The sequence below is a fragment of the Mesoplodon densirostris genome, chromosome 2 (genome assembly GCF_025265405.1).
Source record: "Mesoplodon densirostris isolate mMesDen1 chromosome 2, mMesDen1 primary haplotype, whole genome shotgun sequence".
Lineage (NCBI taxonomy): Eukaryota > Metazoa > Chordata > Mammalia > Artiodactyla > Ziphiidae > Mesoplodon > Mesoplodon densirostris.
In genome coordinates, this window is record NC_082662.1 from 160123093 (window position 1) to 160145720 (window position 22628).

Here is a 22628-nt window from a genome sequence, read left to right on the forward strand (position 1 = left end):
AGTGGGTTCCCCCACTAAGTAGTATTGTGGCATCCACCTATTTTTTAAAAAGCATTAAAATGACTATTTAACTTATTACAATGATTAATATTTCATTGAACTAGACAATCCAATTTATCATTGATATGCAATTGATATGTCTAAATTACAATAAAAATAAATGACTGAACAATACATTTTAAAATAAAGTATTAAGAAGTTGGAGCATGGTGTGTCTCTAATAGTGAATATCCATCTTTGCTATGTATAGGAGCTTTGTCATGGAATCAGTATTGTTTTATTGGGGAAACAAAGAGATAAACATTAAAATCTTATAATTTAAGATATCAAAATGTCATCCATGGCTCTATGAAATACAAAACTAAATACCTGCCTCACATGTACAATCTGAGAATCAAGCATGATGTAATCACTGTTCGTTAACAAATGTTGATAATGGTCTGCCACCTGTATTAACAGAGGTGATCACTGAATGGAGCCAGTCTCTAAGCTTCACTGCTTCTCTCTGCAGTGAACTATAAAACAAAGCAGCCTAAGTGCTTCAAAAGTCTTTTAGACTCACCTGAAGTAACAGACATCAAGATGTTTTTTGAAGTAAAATTATAGGTTGGTAATTTAAAATAATCCCCTTATTTAGGATAAAACTAAGTTTTTTATTTCACATGATTGTGTTTCATGTCTTTTTGTAGTCAATCTACCTTTTTCCATGAAGATAATGAATATTCCACTGATTTTGTTTTGTTTTCTTCAACAAAGGTGGATGCTAGTGACTGTTCTGAAAATCATAAATTAATGAGTCTTCATTTTCTATTTACAAATTGAAAAGCAAATAGATGAAAACTTCTTTGTTTTCCTTTTAAATCAAATACATGCAAAAATACATTTAAATTTAATGTCTATTTGTAAGTCTTAAAACATACTGTACCACATATTAGTTTGTTATGTGTGCTCAGTATAAGCTAGGGTCCAAAAGAGAATCGGCTGAGCAAATAATGATTAGTTTAGAAAGAACAGCATTGTTAGAGGCATTCATTCATGACCCCATTTGATCCTCACAGAATTCTGTAAAGTAGGTATTAATTTACATTTTAAATACTAGACTACTGAAGTTCAAGGAAGTTAAGTGATTTGTCAACAACTACACATCTATTAAGTAAAGCCTGGACTTAATCCCCTGGCTGCACTCTTTTTGTGCCAGATACAAAATAAGACTCTACACTTTTAATACAGGTATTCAATATTCATAAAAACCCTAGAAGGATGATAATATTATTTTCACTTTATATTATAAATGAAGAAACTGAAGCTCAGGAAACTTGCCCAAGGTCATGTAACTTGAAAGGTATTAAACCACAATTCAAATTCATAGTTATGCTTTTTACTATCTTTTGAAGGAGTTCAGCTTTGAAAGGGCAAAGAAACCTGAGAGAGCTAAATGGGAGGATCAAAAGATGATTTTTTTTTAAGGTAAAATGTCTTGAGTATATTTATAGGACACAAAGAGAAGATGCTGGGTAATGGCTCCAAAGCACTGATGCAAGAATTAACAGAGAACAGGAAAACCTCTTGGATTTATAAGGAAAAAGTGATTTGGGAATATAGAAGGGCTTATTTAAAATATACTAAAACTCTTATTGTAAATAATCACTATAAGATAACGTGATGTATCTGTCTAGCATCCCATCTCCCTATCATCTGATGTCAAAATCTCCTTTCTTGTAGGAAAACCATTCCATTTTTCAGGAGGAGTTGATCCAGTTCACTGTCAGCACTGAGGTGGACTCAAGACTGGGCCAGCCCAATCAGATACCTTACCTTCCTGCCCTTAGTAATTAATTCAAGGATGGCAGATTCCCAAGGCAGGCCAACCAGAATCCTTCAGGGGTTTTGTTTGCTTATTTGTTTTGTTTGTTTGTTTGTTTAAGTGCAGGAGCTATAGCAAAAGATGATCCCTTTTAAATGAAGTTGTAAAACTGAAAGGATATGAAGCCGGGCCAGTCTGCAGCCAGGCTGCCCACTTTGTGGCCTGCCCATATAAGTTAAGGCAAGAAAATGTAAGCAGAACAGAGATACAGAGACACAGATTTCTGATGACAAAATATGAACTCTGGAATCCAACCATATCAAAAGCATCTCTGCTCTGGACTTCCCAGTTATGTGAGCCAATATATTTCCTTTTTAATTTAAACTACTTTTAGTTAATGTTATGTCACATGTAGCAGAAAGATGCCTAAATAATATAATGGCACAAATATTTTCACTTATATATAAATATAAAGACACTAGGAAGCCTCTATTTTGTTACCTTGGACTCTGTAGAATCCTTAATTTCAGGAAAACTAAGAAGTAGCTCTGCTTCTCATTTCTTATGCCCACTGGTTAAATCTTATCTGAAACTTGTCTTTTTTGGGGGAAGCATTTAAAGATTTGTAATTTTTAAACCTTATATTATTTTGAAATATGGCACACAGAAGAATACATAAAAGTTAAATTTATACTTCAATGAATATACAATTATGAAGTAAAAACAGATTAAGAACTAGAATACTGTTAATACTCCTGAAGATCCCTATGTGTCCTCACCCAGTCATGACTCCCAATTTCTCCTCAGAGAAATCACTGTCCTGGTTTTAACAGTAATCACTTCATTGGTATAATTTATATTTTCCATGAATGGAGCATCCTAAAAATAGAGTTTACTTTTGTCTGTTATTGAATTATACTAAAATGGAATCATACCAAATGATACCAATAATTTGCTTTCTTACTAAACATTATGTTTGTATGATTCATTCACATTAGCCTACGTAGTGTGAAACATTTCTTTAATTGCTGTATAGTGTTCCGCAAAATGAATATACCACAATTTATCCATTTTAATGTCTAATTATAATTCTAATATTAGACATTATAATAGTGGGCATTTGAGTTGTTCGACTATTATAAACACTGATCCTAAAACAATTTTAATACATGATTTTAGAGTACATGTTCATAAATTTGACTAAAGTATATATCTAGGAGTGGAGCTGCCTGGTATGCATATCTTTATCAGATAAAAGCCAAACTGGTTTCCAAACGAGTTGTGCCTGGTTACAGTTTTCGAAAAAAAACAATACTTTTAAACATTCTGGGTTAACCAAAACTAATGCTTTTTGCAGTTGGAAAGCTTCCATACATGTTGATATTAGTTTACATACAGTGATTTAACCTTAAAAAGGAGCATAATTTTCTGAAAGTCTAAAAAAGTATATGTTCAATTAAAAAAAAAAACCTTAAAGCTGCTTGACAATAATATGTGAGAGAAATATATTGGGTTTAAAAATTATCTAAAATGTTTTATACGATTCTTAGAATAAATGAAATGTATAAAAGGACATTATTTATTACACTAATAATATAATGATGATATTACTGATAATTATTACATATTTAACTTCAAAGGCAGATAAACACTATAATGGTTACAAGCAATCTGTGCTGTAACAGTTTTTCCAAACTGTAAATGATAAATTTCTTATAATTCCATCAATAGATATAACAACATCTATGTGATAAACATTTAATTCTTCCACTGCTTAAACTACTACAAGTTACAAAGCTATTATCAAAGCTTCTGGAAATTTCTAAGCACCAGGAGAAGATACTTATTTCTTAAAACTATCTAGACATGGAAAAACTTTAAAATTCTATATTTTTGTTCTTGAACCTACTTTCATTTTTGGTCTTTCTTTCCTCTTAGGCAGTGAATGTGAAATATAAATGACCATGGGTGAGGAAAAGACAGCATCCCAAAAAGAAGCAGGTTCTGACAATGATTAATATGGAGTTGCCAAAGGATGTCTGGCAGCAAAAAGAAGCAATAGCTTATGTAACTGATAAAAAATTAGTCAGTAAGACCCTAATAACATATCTCCCTGGAACCCGAGATAGTGTATTTGATGAATTGTTTAAGCTAGAGTGTATTCTTCTACCTATTTAAACCACAGAGGCAAAATTAAATATGGAAAAGAAAAAATTACTTCTCTTATTTAAATTGGTTAATGGATGGGTTGGTCAGTCAATGAAATATGCTGATTAACAGAATTATCACATATACTTTTAATTAAAAATTACAATGTAAGATTTTTTTCATTAACACTGAATATCAGTTCACCTTTCCTCCAGGATTCTGAAGGCATTTCTATATTTCCAGTTATTTTTACAAGCCATGGCAACAACTGCATAGTTCTATTAATGTAGAAAGTGTAGAAACTAAACTGAATTTCTATTCATCTTGTCACATACTTTGGAGGCAATTTTGTTGTATATATTTACAATGGCCGACTTTCCATGACCCTTGTAATAGGACAGTAGATAATGTAAAAAAAAAAAAAATCTGGGTTATTTGAGTTTCCTAGTAATTTGAATCACTGCCTCTCTTTTTTTTCTGGGAGGAAGTATGTCCAGAGAAATATGAACTTACAGTTGACTAAACTTCCGTTAAGTCTCAGAACAGATTTCCTGGAGTGATATTCTTCTCACTGAAGTTTAATCAGTATATTATAATGTGTTTAATGGGGCTACAGGTCTAAAATGCTAAAGTGTGACATATTCAAAGATTACTTTGTGGAAGATAAAGCTTCACTATCCATGGCTTGGACATCGGCTGCTTGTCAGAATGATCATAAAATCTCCTTTTAGAAGAATGGTGGTTATGAAACTTGGTGAACACGTCTATGTCACTGTTTATAGTCTCCAGCCCCCTGTGGTAGGGACCTGACTATTCTAACTACTAGGTGGGTTTAGTAATAGAACAAAGGCTCCAAGAATTTGTGACTATAAAGTACTTGATTATCACAAGAAATCTGAAGAACATGGGCTGTGGAGAAGACAAAAAAAAAGGACAGCAAGGAGAAGATCAAAAAGACCATAAACAGATAATGATGCCACAGAGAAAGAAGTCAAAGTTAAAGTGAATAATCACAATAGAACCACCGTATATTATTAGTATCATTAAAATCAAATGATCAGCATTAGGACCACGAGTCTATTATAATTGTTCTTCGTTTCCAGAATGCAAACCTAAAAGAAATGCTTTTGTTTTAAACTTGCTGGACCTCTCTGCTGCATTTGACATTATACAATGCTTCTTCTCTGCTGAAAATCCAGAAATTCTTCAAGGATTCCTCTTCCTCATCAGCCCTCTAAATATCTGGCATTCCTGGGATCTATCCTGTCCTTCTTCTATTTATTCTTCTTATATGGTCTAATCCACTCTCATGATTTCAGCTTTGATTCTTCCCCCAGTGTCAGTCTCCAATAAACAGTTGGTTGCTGGAAAGCTATACTCAGATATCCCCAAAATAGCACGCCACCCAAATTTCAAAATAAAATTCATCATCAACTCCTAACCTTTCTTCTCCATTCAATCTCAATGGACGTGTTTTCTATCTCAGCTCAAAATACCATACTTCATCCAGTCACCTAAGCAAGAAAACTAGACATGTTACCTCTGACCCTTCCTTTGTCAATCCACCCATGAAACCTAGCAATTTTGCCTCCTGCATGTTTTTAGATATTTTTTAAAAATAAATTTATGTATTTATTTATTTATTTTTGGCTGCATTGGGTCTTCATTGCTGCGTGCAGGCTTTCTCTAGTTGCGGCGAGCAGGGGCTGCGCTTCGCTGCGGTGCATGGGCTTCTCATTGTGGTGGCTTCTCTTGTTGCAGAGCACCAGCTCTAGGTGCGTGGGCTTCAGTAGCTGTGGCACGCGGGCTCAGCAGTTGTGGCTCGCAGGCTCTAGAGCACAGGCTCAGTAGCTGTGGTGCATGGGCTTTGTTGCTCCACGGCATGTGGGATCTTCCCGGACCAGGGCTTGAACCCGTGTCCCCTGCATTGGCAGGTGGACTCTTAACCACTGCGCCACCAGGGAAGTCCCCTCCTGCATGTTTTTAATTGTTTTTCTCTCTGGGTCTCAATATCTCTCATTTAGATTGATGTTTCCTAACTGGTCTCTCTGCTATTGCTTGCTCCCTTCAGTTCAACTCTCTACATGGATATAATAATTTATCTGAAGTGAACATCTGATTGTCATTCCCTTGCTTCAAACTGATCAATGGCTCCTCATTAGCTTTAGCATAAAGCCCACATTTCTTGACATTATTAAAAAGTCTTCATAATTTGGTCCCTGCCCATATGACCATTTTTACCTCATACCTCTCTCTGCATACAATTTCTATAGCAACAGTATAGGAACAGTATTTCATACTGTTCCCTTTATACGCTGTTCCGGTTGTGTTTCCATACATTTGCTCATGTTGTTCCTTTTGTCTACCAATCTCTACTCCTTCTCTTACCCAGCTCACCTCCCCCAATCTCAATTATTTATGACCTGGCAAAGCTACCACCTCCTCTAGAAAGTCTTTTCTGAAAGTTCAGGCAGAGCTGAGTTGGATAATTCTCTTCTCTATTCTCTTATTCTGTGCATCGCTTTCACTTAGCACACTATAAGTTCCTCTGTAGTGATCATCACAAAAATCAGCACAGATACATACAAAGAATTAAAATAATAGGTATGTGCATACATTACGTGTGCCCCATCCTAGCCCATGAGGCCTTTGAGAACACAAACGATAAATTATTCATATTTGTAATCCCACTTCCTAGCCCAGTACTGACAACTGATTCTCAATAAATGTTCTGTTAAATGAAGGTGACTAAGAGAAAAGAGAGTTTACAAAAATAAATCAAAAAAAAAAGATAAAAGACTTCCTTGTCACATTCCTTCATCATGGCTCTGGTCCTGCTCATATTTGGGCAGTTACATTGACTTCTTTAATTCTAGAGGGTTCTAGTTAAAAATAACTCCAAATAAGCAATTTATTCCCTACCAGCCAGAAAAATTAATTCTACTGAGAAACTGTCCTGTTCGTGACATCAGATCTCTTACTTTATCACCAAAAGTACATTTTAAAAAAGATATGCCATGTGTAATCTCCATCAGGTAAATGGAGAATAAGAAGGGAAAACAAAACCAAGCAGCAAATAAAATAAACTTGGCAGCATCATGACCTTTATTACATGGAAAATTACTTACATGCAGCAGCAACACAGCAGCAAGAAAAGACTGTCCTTGACAGTACCCAATGTCTTCGTCATAGACAGAGTAGGCCTAGAGAAAAGATGGAAAGAAATAAGTATCATAAACATTCACAGAGTTTAACCTAAGTGCTAGCTCACATCAAGCTGCTGCTTGTTCTTGTCCCTGGACTGTCCACCACAATTTCACTGATCCCTCAATTTGGATGTGTGAGCCATTAGCACAGTGGGATCCCTCAAAGAGGCTGTACATTTCCTAAAGCAATTCTAGATGTACCATTATCCCCAGGTTCATCTTTAGAATCTGGAATAAAGAGATGCTCAGAGCACCCAAATTAATTTTTAAAGATCCATTATGGTTTGTGGTCAGGCAAATGAGACTGTGGGAGGCAGAAGCAAATAGTGGAAGAGGGAGGGAAGGTTCTACAGTTGATGTGGGAATTCTAATGCACCATACGGGGGAAACCTTAATGCTGTGAGAGTGCAGTGCAGATCCCCTAACCTAACAGAAAAAAAAAAAAATCACCCTCTCTAGCCTCTACATGTTCTCAGACACCTTCTAAACTACTCTTGCACTTTCCAGAGGCTAAAGGGTGATTCCTCCCATCTATACCACTAGGGCAAACCAGAAACGTTTAGTATTGCCCTGCATTTTTAGCAGAAGGGCTGGGAGAGAGCCTCTTGCCACACACGCCACACACTATCATGAAATGTTCTGGCTATTTACCATCTTCAACATCATTCTAACCAGGCCGCTAGTACAGAGCCAGAGGCCCATTCACAGGAAATACAGTATATCCCTAGAGAAGCAGCTATCATACAATTCAACTTAATGTTCACCTTAGTCTTTATAGGAAAGGAAATAAGGTTGTATGCTTAATACTTCAAACTGCTGAGATTACCATTTTTAAAAAAAAAACACCCTGTTCAAGTTTTTAAGAGGTTGAATCAATTACAGTAGGCGGACCATGCTGATCAAAGACTATAGTATAGGAATTAGTAAGGTTTTGCTGTAAAAGTCCAAATAGTAAATATTTTAGGCTTTGAGGGACACTTACATATCTGTTGTATATTGTTTTTCTTTTCTTAAACAACCCCTTACAATATAAAAACCATTTGTGGCTTTTGTGGATTAAGGGTTGTACTAAGTCAGACAGCGTAGGCTATAGTTTCCTGATCCCTGATTTAGAACAACAAAAACAAAAATCATTCAGACGCTCCTACATTTATTTTTAAAAGACAAACACCCCAACTGTGCTGTTTAAATCCTGGACATGTATCCCATTCCATGTATCCCACCTATCTGTTGTGCTTCATTAAAGTGAGGGGAATCTCCATTTAATGCACTATGATTTTGTGAGTATAAAAATACTCTCTGGGGCTTCCCTGGTGGCGCAGTGGTTGAGAGTCCGCCTGCCGATGCAGGGGACACGAGTTTGTGCCCTGGTCCGGGAAGATCCCACATGCCGCAGAGCGGCTGGGCCCGTGAGCCATGGCCACTGAGCCTGCGCATCCGGAGCCTGTGCTCTGCAACGGGAGAGGCCACAACAGTGAGAGGCCCGCGTACCGCAAAAAACAAAAAACAAAAAACAAACAAACAAAAAACCTCTCTGTCCAGGGCAGTGGTTATCAAAGATAAATACGAATGGTTACCACAGGGAGGGTAAGTGGGGTATCTCCCATATGCCAAGGTAGTCAGAGTACAGGGACTAGAACTCTTTTTTTACTTAAAAAAACTTTATTGAAATATAGCTTATATTCAGTGAAATGCATATCTTTTAATTTCACAATTCTTTGAGTCATTTATGTAACCCCATCATTATAGAGTATTTCCATCATTCTAGAATGTTCCTCTTGCCTCTTTGCAGTCAAACCATCTCCACCCCAGGCCACCAGTAATCTGATTTTTTTCACAATCTATTATTAGCTTTGCTTTTTTTTTTTTTTTGCTGAGTACGCGGGCCTCTCACTGTTGTGGCCTCTCCCGTTGCAGAGCACAGGCTCTGGACGTGCAGGCTCAGCGGCCATGGCTCACGGGCCCAGCCGCTCCGCATCATGTGGGATCTTCCCAGACCGGGGCACAAACCAGTGTCCACTGCATCGGCAGGCGGACTCTCAACCACTGCTCCACCAGGGAAGCACCAGCTTTGCATTTTTAAAAGAATTTCATATAAGTGGATTAATATAATATATACTCTTTTGTGTCTGGCCTCTTTCACTCAGCATAATGTTTCTGAGATTCTTCCATGTTGTTGCATGCATCAGTAGTTCATCCCTTTTAATCAGTGGGTAGTATTCCACTGTATGAACATACCACAATTGGTCTATCCATTCTCCCATTGATGAACATTTGGGTTTTTTTCCAGTTTGGAGCTAGTACAAATAAAGCTGGTTTGTATACACAAGGCTTTGTGTGTACATAGGTTTTCATTTCCCTCGGGTAAATACTGAGGAGTGGAGGTTCACGGTTCAAACGATAGGGGTATGTTTAAGTTTATAAGATATTGCCAAATTATTTTGCAAGGTGGTTGTTCAATTATTGCATCCACACCAGCAAAATATAAGAGTATTCACTACTTCAGATCCTTGTCAATACTTGACATTGCCAGTCTTTTTCCTTTTATTAATTCCTGTGGTTTTGACTTAAATTTCTCTGATGGCTAATGACATAGAGCATATTATCATGTGCTTTTAGGCAATTGATACATATTCTTTTGTGATTATCTCATCAAGTTCTTGCTCATTTGTTTAATTGGGCTGTTCATCTTATTATTGCTGATTCATGGGAGTTCTTTATACATTCTGTTGACAAGATCATTGTCTGTCATATGTATTACCAATATTTTCTCCCAGTGTGTGACCTGCCTTTTCATGCTCTTAATGGTGTCTTTTGAAGTACTACTGTTCTCTTTTAACCTTCTTCTGCCAATGTTGATATTATGACACTCTCTTCTAATAAGAGAAAAATTATATCATGGAATCATTAGCTAAGGAATTTGAAAGAAGCTTTTCTTCATTATAACTAGTTTCCAGAGCTCAGCCTAATTTTAGAAACTGAAAGATGGGTTAGCATCCTTTTACTTATTTAATTTTCTTTGATTTATATAGTTATGAGTCCTTATTTATACTTTTATCCAGAGCTCATGTGTGTGTGTGTGTGTGTGTGTGTGAGTTAGGGTGGAGGGAGAGTTACAGAGAGAAAAGAGAAGGAAAAAATAACAAAGAAAGGGGAAAGTTTCTAATACTATCCCTATTTAGTGCATTCCTGATGGTGCTCCATCACTTCCTTTTCCATGAACAAGGAACTCTGAGATCTGTTGATAAGAGATTATGTCACATATATTTTCAAGGCTTCCCTTACCCATAAAAGATGTCTAAGTTGAGGATTCCTTAAAACTGGGGATCTCTAAAGTCAATCATGCTTCATCAACCCTGACAAAACTTTGACAAATGTTTGATCCATCTTTATATATTTCATGTTTACTGAGAAGTGTGCTATTTATATGCTCGTTTGTGTTACAAGAGAAGTCCAATATAAAATGAAGGTCCACAACACACCAAAGAAGGGATGAACTCAGTGACCTCACAAACTATTCTCTAACTGGACAGCAGAGAACAAAAGTGCAAATCAGCAATGTATTGATCTTACTTTCTAATTGTGTTATGGCTTTGGATTAGGTTAGCAACAAAAATGACTTTTCAGAGGTCACATACTAAATTTGATTTTATGCTTCACAGGTTGAAAAACACAATGCTCTAGCAAGTTCTTTCCCTTGGAGTTCTAAGCACTGTTTGGCTTTATTCTAAGCCTTCTGTGAGTTGAACCAAATCCTTTCCCTCTATCTGAAACTTGCCTCTCTTTGCACCATACCTCTCCCCACTCCTCATTTTAATTGTTTTTCTGGCCAGATGCCTGCTTTCAGACTGACTTTCAAAAACCATCTGAGTACCACTTCTATAATGGGGGAGTAATTCCTACTGGACCAACCTTCCCCCTGGTAACAAATTTAAACTATATCGAGACAAATATATAAAACAACTATCTGAAGGCATTGAACAAAAAAGCAGGAAGAAACTGGAGGGGAAAATAAACTTGGATGAAGGGAATGACACTGGGTAAAATTCTCATTCTTTATGGCTTTTGCTGGAGGTCATGCAGCAGTGTGGATGGCTAAAACTTGGATATAAAACTGTAGACTTATTCGTTTGAAGAACCAGGGAACAGATTGGGGTGACCATAACAGCTAGAAAGCGAGAGTGGAAACACTAGAAAAAAAAAGTAACAGAAGAGAAGCTTTTACTACACTTAGTGTAAAAGTATTTACAATATCCAAGACAAGGTAAAACTGATACATATATAGACAAATAATTAATTGAACAAAATAAAAAGTCTAGAAGTAGAGCCACACTCATACAGTCATTTAATTTCAACAAAGTTACCAAGATAATACATTGAGGAAAGGAAAAATTTTTATATATGTAAAAATGTAAATACATAAAAACTGTTTCGACAAATGTGCTCAAACAATTGGATATCCATATGGGGGAAATAAATGAACCTTGATCCCTACTTCACTTCATATGCAAAAATTAATTCTAGATGTACTATGCTCCTAAACATAAAACTAAAACTATAAAGCTACTCAGTGAAAACAAAGAACATCTTTGTAACTTGGTAAATGCAAAGGTTTCTTAGCCAGGGCACAGACACATTAACTACTAAAAAAATAAACTGATACAGTAGATATCATCAAAATTTAGAAACCTCCACTGATAAAAGGACACCATTAAGAAAATAAATAGGTAAACCACAGACTGGAAAATATTTGCAAATATATCTAAACATAAAGTCTTGAATCAGAATATATAAAGAACTCCTACAACTCAATGTCAAACAATCTAAGTTAAAAATGGACAGAAGATATGAAAAGACACTTTACAAAGAAATATCTATGAATGGGCAATAGGAACGTGGCCAAGTGTAGAGGAGGTGAAAACGGTGGATTAAGGAGGATGTGGAACTCACCTCTCCCCATGAACACATCAAAAACACATCTACTTGTGGAACAACTGTCACTGACAACTAACAGGACACTGGCAGAAAGACTCCTGTACAACCAAGACTGTAAGAAAGATCCACAAAGAATTGAGTAGGAAGGGAAGGGAAGTGATCAGGTTGGGACCTGTGCCACTAAGAGGAGACTCAGAGGAAAAGGGAGATTACATGAGTAGAGATCCTCCCTGGAGAGTGAGTGATGTGAGCCACATACTGGGTGCCACAGCCTTGGGGACCAACACAGGAAAGACAAGCTCCTTGGCTGATTGGAGGGCCAATGGGACTAACAGGAGGGCTGTGAAAAGACTGGACTTCACTTGTAAGAAGCATGAACATGCTCGCTCCTGAAGCAGGACAGAGAGGGTGGTTTGTAAACTGCTGGTCAGCTTCCTGTGACCACTCCAGTGTGTGCCCCCATTTGAACCAAATGAACATTCTAGCCCTGCTTTCTTCATAGCGCAGCTCCACACTGGGGTGAGGGCTGCCATGGTTGAGGAGGAAGCTTGGCTGTGAGACACAGAGATGGCTCAGACCCAAAGCGGCATCTGAGCAGGCAGAGGGAACCATTATTTACACAGGCAGTGTGTCAGAAGCAGTGTGGGTCTCAGACCCCAATTGGACTGCCACAGCCCAAGCCCTGACCTACCCCAAATGCCCACACCAGCACCTCTTGCTCAAACACCATCCCTCTGGGGACAGGGTGCCAGTGCTGGGAAGGGAGAGAGCACATACTGTTCAATTTCATTTGTCTCCAGGTATTTTTAAATTTCCTCTCTGATTTCTTCAGTACCTATTGGTTGTTGAGTAGCATACTGTTTAGCCTTCACATGTTTGTAGTTTTTTGTAGTTTTTTTCTTGTAGTTAATTTCTAGTCTCATATCATTGTGGTCAGAAAAGATGCTTGATATGATTTTAATCTGCTTAAATTTTTTTTTTTTTTTTTCCTTTTTTGCGGTACGCGGGCCTCTCACTGTTGTGGCCTCTCCCGTTGCGGAGCACAGGCTCCGGATGCGCAGGCCCAGTGGCCATGGCTCACGGGCCCAGCCGCTCCGCGGCATGTGGGATCCTCCCAGACCGGGGCACGAACCCGTATCCCCTGTATCGGCAGGCGGACTCTCAACCACTGCGCCACCAGGGAGGCCCTAATCTGCTTAAATTTATTAAGACTTGCTTTGTGGCCTAGGGTTAATGTTCCATCTGCACTATCAATTTCTCCATTTATGTTTGTTAATGTTGGCTTTATGTATTTAGGTCTTCCTGTGTTGGGTGCATATATATTTATAATTGTTATATCTTCTTCTTGGACTGATCCCTTTATCATTAAGTAATGTCCTTCTTTGTCTCTTGTTACAGTCTTTGTTTTAAACTATATTTTGTCTGATACAAGTATTGCTAGCCCAGCTTTCTTTTTTTATTTCCATTTTTATGAAATATCTTTTTCCATCCTATCACTTTCACCATCTGTGTCTTTAGATACGAAGTGAGTCTCTTATAAGCAGCATATATGAATCTTACTGTTTTTAAATCCATTCCACCACTCTATGTCTTTTGATTGGAGCATTTAGTCCACTTACATTTAAAGCAGTTCTTGATGGGTATGTCCATATTGCTATTTTGATAACTGTTTTCTGGTTGTTTTGCAGTTCTTTTTTGTTCCTTTATTCTTCTTTTGCTCTCTTCCTTATTGATTTGATTACTATTTTTAGTGTTATGTTTAGATTCCTTTCTCTTTTTTTATGTGTATCTATTATAGATTTTTGGTTTGTGGTTACCATGAGATTCATACATAATAACCTATATATATATACATGATAAGCTGATGATCACTTAAGTTGGAATGCATTTTTACTCACCCATCCCCAACTTTAATGTTTTTGACATGATATTTTACACTTTTTGTTTTGTGTATCCCTTAACTACTTACTGTGGATATAGATGACTTTACTATTTTTTTCTTTTAACTTTTGTACTAGCTTTACAAGTGGCTGATTTACTACCTTTATTGTATGTTTGTCTTTATTGATGAGATTTTTCCTTTTGTAATTTTTGTATTTAAATTTATGATCTTTTCTGGTTAGTGAGTTCCCTTTAACATTTCCTGTATAGCTCGTTTAGTGGTGCTCAACTTTTTTAGTTTTTGCTTGTCTGTAAAACTCTTTCTCTCTCTTTCAAATCTGAATGATAACCTTGTTGGGCAGAGTATTTTTTCTTGTAGATTTTATTCTTTAATCACTTTGAATATATTGTGCCATTTCCTTCTGGCCTGAAAGTTTTTGCTGAAAAGTCAGTTGATAGCCTTATGTATGGGTTTCCTTGTACATAACTCGTTGCTTTTCTGTACATAACTCGCTGCTTTTCTCTTGATGCTTTTAAGATTCTCTATCTTTAATTTCTGACATTTTAATTACAATGTATCTTAATGTGGACCTCTTTGGGTCCATCTTGTTTAGGACTCTCTATGCTTCCTGGACCTAAATGTCTGTTTGCTTTCATGGGTTATGGACATTTTCAGCTATTATGTCTTCAAAAAATTTCTCTAAGCCCCTTCTCTCTTCTCTCTCTGGGACCCTATAATGTGAATGTTAGTATGCTTGAGGTTGTCCCATAGGTCTCCTAAACTATCCTCATTTTTAAAAATTATTTTTCCTCTTTTCTGTTCAGCTTAGGTTATTTCTACTACTTTGTCTTCAGTTCGCTGATCTGTTCCTTTGTATCATCTTATCTACTGTTGATTTCTCCTAGTGTATTTATTTGTTCAGCTATTTGGTTCTTCTTTTTATTTTCAAACTCTCAAAATTTTCACTGTGTTCACCCATTCTTCTCCTGAGTTTGTTGAACATCTTTATGATTGTTACCTTGAACTTTTTATTGGGTAGATTGCTTACCTCCTCCTTGTTTAGTTCTTTTTCTGAGGTTTTGCCTTGTTCCTTCATTTGAAACATATTCCTCTGCCTCCTAATTCTGCGTAATTCTCTGTGTTTATTTCTGTGTATTAGGCAGGTCAGTTATGTTTCCCAATATTTGAGAAGTGGCCTTAGGTAGGAGTTGTCTTATGGGGCACAGCAGCACACTCCCTTCTGGTCACCAGAACTTTATGCTCTAGGGGTATCCCCTATGTGGGACCCTTCTGTTGTGGCAGGGTGCACTGGTAGTCAAGGCTGGCCCCTGACCTGGCTGGCCACCAGGACCTCCTCATGTGAAGGCTGCCAGCTGGTGGTGGGTGGGGCCAGGTCCTGACAGGGACCTGCAATTTACTTTAAAGTATTAAAATACTTTAAAGTATTCAAATGGATTAATTAATTGATTATAAGGGTAGATGGACAGAGACGTATGTGATAAAAAAGTAACAAAATATTATAGAATCTAGGTGACAGGTTTATGGATGTTCACTGTACAAGTCTTTGAGTTTTTCTGTGTATTGGAAAATTTTTTGTATCTTTTGGGGGAAAAAATCTGTGTCTGTATTCTGTCTCTTCTCTCTGGACTATAGACTACTCTTCTGGCTGGGGTCCCAAGAGAACTTTACATATTCATTCAGCAAGTCACTATTTACTGAGCACCTATTATGTAATCAAACACTGTGCTGAGGTAGACACCAAGATGAAAAGATATGGTCTATACTCCTCAGCTCAGAGTCTTGTACAAGAGTTCAGCATGTACAATGGAAAAGTACACAGTGAGATAAGTTCTGATAGTTATATGGAAGATCAGAGGGAAAGGGTGGGTAACCAGGTCATAATGCCAGGAATAGAGACAAAGGCAAGGGAGGCATCTCAGACAAGGTGATACTGTCTTAATCTTAAAGAAGAGGATGTGACCAGAATTGCTGCAAGCCTGGCCTCACATTCTTGAAGGAAGAATACAGACATGCTTTAGGTATGCTGCAGGGAAAAGGCATGTACAAAGGCAGACAGTGCCAGACACTGTGATAAGTGCTTTTCTACATTTTCAATTAATCCTCACAAAGCCTATGAGATAAGAAAAGTGACATTTAGAGAGGGTAATTAACTTGGGCAAGGTCACATAGCTAGAGCCAGAATTTGAACCCAAATCTTTTCAAATACAGAGCCTGTACACTTAATACCTTTATTACACCACTGCTATAGATTGTGTTCTCCCAAAATGAAGGAGGGCCTATTTTCTGATTTGCCTTGGGGGTCAAGAGAGATAGGAATAATATTCCATATTCTCAAAAGAAATGACAATCTGACCAAGGGCAGCTTAATATTTTTCAATCCATAACTCATGGGTTTAGGGAAGGAGAACTTTCAATTTCTTTATGTAATATTCATGTTTATTAACATACTGACTACAGGTAAAACTTAGACATGAAAACAGAGATAGCTGTTAACGCTTAATCATGTTAGTGCTAACATTTATATATAATGTAAGTTCTCCTTATTGAAATTAATATGGAAAACACTTAACTTTTTTTGTCTTGTGAAAAACTGTTATGCATCGATAGGGATGCTAACTTTGAAAATAATTTCCCACAGGGTACTGGGACTTTGTTTGCCAGCCCAAAATATACAATAACCATTACTGCTCTTGAATTACCTTAAAATCATTAAGCAATGTTTTTAGTCTTACAGCTAGATTGTCTAAAGACTTATCTACAACCTTATTTCTCCCAAAACACTCTCACACACAAACCTTTATCAGATTGGTACAGGAAATACAGAATGGTGTTTCTCTTTTGTCCCAGAAATAGGCAACATACAGTACTATTTTATCAGACAATCACACTTAAAGATGAAGGAAGGTCAGACTCACAGGAAGAATGAAAAGGAAATCAGAAGATGTTCTCTAACAAGATAGAAAGGCTGCTATGTGGGCATGCAAAAGGGATTAAACTTTTAAAACAGATTCCCATTTAGCTTCTTGGTACTGCTAAAGTACTGCTGTGTTTGCTGATTTACTGGCTATCGATAGACAGTAGTTAAGTTCACCAGTTTTAACCATGATAACATTTGGTGTTTCTCCAAACCCTAACCTAAATATTGAGCTGTCACACAACTTAACATAGCTCTAAGGACAATACTGAGAACAGGAAATACTAACTCAGATCTCCTCACTTTAACAGGAGCTTGACATTTATGTAAAGCAATTTGCCATTTATTAGTTAGACAAACTGTTTCATCTATCAGTACAATGAACTTCTGCCAACATGAGGTCAAAACGAACAAACAAACAAACCAGCCTTTGGATTATTGCTCAGTAGCCCTTAAGTGAGTATGTTAGGGAGAAACAAACAAATATAAAATATGTGGAATAAACTCATTTACAAACTGAAAAGAGATCTGTTCTCACAATCTGAGAGACAAAAAAAGAGATACCCAGGAAAGACTATTTTAAAGTAATGCCACAATAAGCTAAATGAAAAGAGATCACAGGGTGACAAGAATCATTAAAACACATGGTTGTCTAAAAGAGATTAGGATAACATTTAAAGAAAAGATTATTTAATACAGCACAAGAATACAAGTGGCTTTTCAAATAACTTTTAGCATTAATTTTTCTAATTGTTAACTAGCCAATAACATTTATTTATCAATAACTACTATCTATTTTTTCAGATATTTATATATATGGTAATTTATTTAACCCTTAAAACAACCTCTGAGGTAAGTACTCTTAATATCCCTATTTTATAGAAGAAGAAACTGAGGCAAAGAGAAAGTAAACAACTTGTGCCACGTCACCCAGTTAGTAAGCAGCAGGCCAGAATTCAAACTCAGGCAGCTCCAGAGCTCAAGGCCTTAGCTACTGTCACTATACAGTCTCTAGATCTTAACGATTGTTGACATATGTGGCAGAGTTTAGGTGAGCAACAATAAAACCTAATGATAAAACATAAATTTTTCCTTTTGCTATGTATTCAATAAATATTCACAAATTAAACAGAAAGAGAGAACTTTCATTAAAGAATGCAGAGGAATGATAATCACAAAGTTTAGGACAGTGGTTGACTCTGGTGAGGGAACACTGAATCTGAGAGGAGCACCTGGAGTGTTCAAAGATATTGGTAATAATATATTTCCTAAGTTGTATGTACAAGGATGTTTCTCCTATTATTGACTTTTAAAACTCATAAGTACAAATTATGTTTACTCATTTGAATGTACGATATATTTCATAATTTTTAAAATTTAATTAAAGTTAAAAAAATTACTTATTAGTAACATTCCATTCAATGGTTTGTGTTAAGATTTCAATTTGGGTGACATCTCTAGAATATAACTATATGAAAGACACACACTGAGCTTCACTGGGGTTTAATATAATGATTAAAATAGTGAAACAGACAACCAATGGAAAGTTCTCTTCATGGAGAAAACTGTATATATGTACAGTAGATTCTCATTACTTACAGTAGATATGTTCTATGAAGTTTCTGCAAACACTGAATTAGCAGATACTCAACCACTGTCTGTAGGGGATAGAGTGTGTTAGGCTTCTGCAAGTCTCTGGTCACATTTTCAGCAACTGATCAATACATAACCTTGTGTTACGTGTGTTTCTATTTAAATGCACCTTATTTAATGTTTATTTTGACTCATTAATACTGAAATCACTGTTAACAGTGCTGTCACGCACGCCTGAACGAAATTTATCTAACACATGTATTTCCTCCCTAAGGCACATCACATCCTTCCTGTGCTCAGTAACACTAGACACTTAGCACGACACTTGGGGGACATTTTAAACAGCAAAATCACCTAAAGCACAAAAACGTGGCAGTAAATATACTGCAAAAAGACACTTGGGGGCTTCCCTGGTGGCGCAGTGGTTGAGAGTCCACCTGCCGATGCAGGGGACATGGGTTCGTGCCCCGGTCCGGGAAGATCCCACATGCTGCAGAGCAGCTGGGCCCGTGAGCCATGGCCGCTGAGCCTACGCGTCCGGAGCCTGTGCTCCGCAACGGGAGAGGCCACAACAGTGAGAGGCCTGCGTACCGCAAAAAAAAAAAAAAAAAAAAAAAAAAGACACTTGGGTAGAGTATGAGAGTTGAAACAAGAAGGCAGAACAGTACCCAGTTTCATCTAAACTTGGAACGTATGCATCAGGCGACTCAGATTTTCCACACTGCACATGGGCACATCAGTGAATGACCACAAAAGAACCAAGAGTATTGATTTTGGGGTTACAAATAAATCTTAGCAAGTAGGTGAATCTGCAAATATGGAATCTATGAATAATGAGGACTGACTTTGTGTGTGTGTGTGTATGTATGTGCTTAGTACAATATCTGCATCTATCCACGTTTACATACCTTCTTGAAGATATATATCTTTTTGGATACACACACACACACACTCATATCCAGAATTAAGCTGAAATCGTTTATTTCTGAATTAGTCTACAAAAAGCAAATTGATACAAAGCATTTTAAATTAATAAAGCCAAAATTGTTATCGATAAATTATTAATTTTAAGAAGGGCCACAAACATCAGAAAAAGCAAGTAAATGAAAACTTAATGTGAATGTATCCCCACACTACAATTTAAAAGTTTTAAATTTGGTTATAAATCAATATTTTTATTAAAAATTTTCAGTACCCAATATCCCTTATCATATTCCTTTCACTCAAGCTTTTAGAATATTATCAATGACATGTTTTTTATTTCTTTACTATTCAGTACCAGTAGTCCACAGTGATTAACCATTCTTTTACCATTATTTTCTGTGAAAATCAGCATGCGCTTTACCATTAAAGCAATATGGTTATGAGGTTCTCAGATTAGGAGAAATCACAAAATTAGCCCCTACCTGCAATGACCTGGACAGTAACTCTAAAATAACTGACTGTTAAAAAGTTTACTTAAAAATTTTCTAATAGTGGATCTAAATGCCAAATACTTCAAATTCCAGCTCTGTCATTTATCAGAATTATTTAAATTCCCTAAGTCTCAATTCTTTGAGGCAACAAATATTTATTGAGAGTCTACTATGTGAAAGACTGGTGTAAGCAGTGAACAAAATGGACAAAAACATTTTGCTCTCACCATAATTCAAAAAGAGTCATGTACCACAATGTTCATTGCAGCTCTATTTACAATAGCCAGGACATGGAAGCAATCTAAGTGTCCATCGACACATGAATGGATAAAGAAGATGTGGCACATATATACAATGGAATATTACTCAGCCATAAGAAGAAACAAAATTGAGTTATTTGTAGCGAGGTGGATGGACCTAGAGACTGTCATACAGAGTGAAGTAAGTCAGAAAGAGAAAAACAAATACTGTATGCTAATGCATATATATGGAATCTAAAAAGAAAAAAAAAGGTTCTGAAGAACCTAGGGGCAGGACAGGAATAAAGACTTAGAGAATGGACTTGAGGACACGGGGAGGGGGAAGGGTAAGCTGGGACAAAGTGAGAGAGTGGCATGGACATATATACACTACCAAATGTAAAACAGGTAGCTAGTGGGAAGCAGCCACATAGCACAGGGAGATCAGCTCGGTGCTTTGTGTCCACCTACAGGGGTGGGATAGGGAGGGTGGGAGGGAGACGCAAGAGGGAGGGGATATGGAGATGTATGTATATGTATAGCTGATTCACTTTGTTATACAGCAGAAACTAACACAACATTGTAAAGCAATTATACTCCAATAAAGATGTTAAAAAAAACCCACTTTGCTCTCATAAAGCTTATTTTCTAGTGGAAAAAGATAACAGCCTAAATAAATACCAACATATATGCAAACATACATACACATATGTTTGAAAGTAATAAGTGCACTGGCAAAAAGCAAAGCAGGGAAAGGGGCTAAGGAGTTCTGGGCTAAGAGGAGATTGCAATTTTAAGTAGGGTGGTTAGGGCAGACCATACCAAGAAAGTAACAGTTGAGGAAGAAGTCGAGAGAGGTAAAAGAGCAAGCCACGTAGATCTCTGTTAGTACATTGTTCCAAGCAGAAGGAACAGCCAGTGCAAGGGCTCTGATGCATGAGCAAGTCTGGTATGTATGGCTAGGGCAGAACGCATAATGAAAAGAATAGTAATACATGAAATTTACAGCCTTGTAAACCACTATAAAGACTTTGGCTTTTACAATGAATAAGACAGAAAGCCACTGGAAGCAGAAAGACCAGGTAGGTAATTATAGTTTAGACCAGGGTGGCTACAGTGGAAGTGGTGATAAACAGTCAGGTTCTGGGTATATTTTGAAGACAGAGCCAAAAAGACTTCCTAATGGATAGATGTGTGGTATTGTGAAAGGCAGTCATGCACACCCTGTCGACCTTTGCATGGTGGTAAAAGAGTGTGCCATAGTCCTGGAACATTTCTACACATGGAGATAAGGAGCCCTCACAGCTTTTGCTGGGCTTACTGCCTTGTTTGGGAATATCTTTCCCTTTTCCAGGCTTGATGTGCACTTCTTTGTTCTGCTTAAGTGTGTGTGTCACATGGCACCTAGCCAACTCCACTGTTATCTATATTTTCAGCGACGAGGGAATGTGGTCCTTCCCTGCAGCACAAGTAGGGTGCATGCAGACCATCTCCCTGAGACGGCTGCAGGGTAAGACTTGTTCACCACAGGGGACTGACACTCACTACTGAAGCTGACCTTGGCTTGCTCTTTTCTATGAGAATAAAGCATTGTCCCTTCCAGTGCCTGTGTGAGTCATATCTTTCTTAGTAACCCCAACACCTACAAACCGTGCGGTGGGTTGACATCCTGTGACTGTTGCCCCTGATGGTAGGTAACAGTTGTTACTTTCTTAACATGTAGTGTAAGAGAAAAAAAAGGAGAGTCAAGGATGATTCAAGGTTTCCAGCTGAGCAGCTGGAGAATGGAGTTACTCCTAACTGAGGTAGAAGAGACTGATGAACCTTTGTGATTTGGAATACATTTGGTTTCTGACCGGACCATTTTCAGTGCAGTGATACAGGTGAAATCCTGACTGATATAAGTTTGGGAAAGCACTGGAGAAGAAAAAATGGTTACAGCAAGTATAGTCAAATCTTCTGAGGACTTTTGTGATAAAGGGGAGCAATTATCTTCATCTATAACACAAAGGTAGTAATAGAAACCACCATATAAGCTTTTTGAGAATTAAACAGAGTGCCTAGCACAAAATGAAGTGCTGAATAAATGGTAGCACTGACAAGCTGACATCAAGGAGGATTACTATGCCCTCTTCCCAAATATCCCATTTGAGCCATCTTCAGAATGAATATGAAGCTGTCTGAAAGGGGTCTTACTCACTACCAAAATTTCTTACAGATCCTTAGGTTCACTGACTTCTTGAGAATGATCAGTTTTCTACAGATGCCAAAAGAAAAAACCCCACCAATTTGTTTAGAGATGTAAGTTGTACCTTTTTTTTTTCACTCTTTGAAGCCAGATATGCCAGTGTAAGTCTAATAAATCTTTATAAACTGTCACAAGAAAAACTCATGAAAGACAGAAAGGATAGTAAAATTCATCTTTAAACCATCATTAAGCTACCATTTCCTTCCTGGTGCCATTAATGAGA

At 37.2% G+C, this 22628-nt stretch overlaps 1 protein-coding gene across 4 annotated transcripts in view; it reads right to left on the bottom strand.

Annotated features, from left to right (window-relative positions):
- RABGAP1L (RAB GTPase activating protein 1 like) overlaps positions 1-22628 on the bottom strand; it is a 694034-nt gene that overhangs the window by 245249 nt on the left and 426157 nt on the right. For all 4 annotated transcript variants that reach the window (XM_060091226.1, XM_060091224.1, XM_060091223.1 and 1 more), the window contains one exon: positions 7081-7155. In XM_060091226.1, the coding sequence (XP_059947209.1) occupies positions 7081-7155 (75 nt within the window). The remainder of the gene's footprint in view (positions 1-7080; positions 7156-22628) is intronic.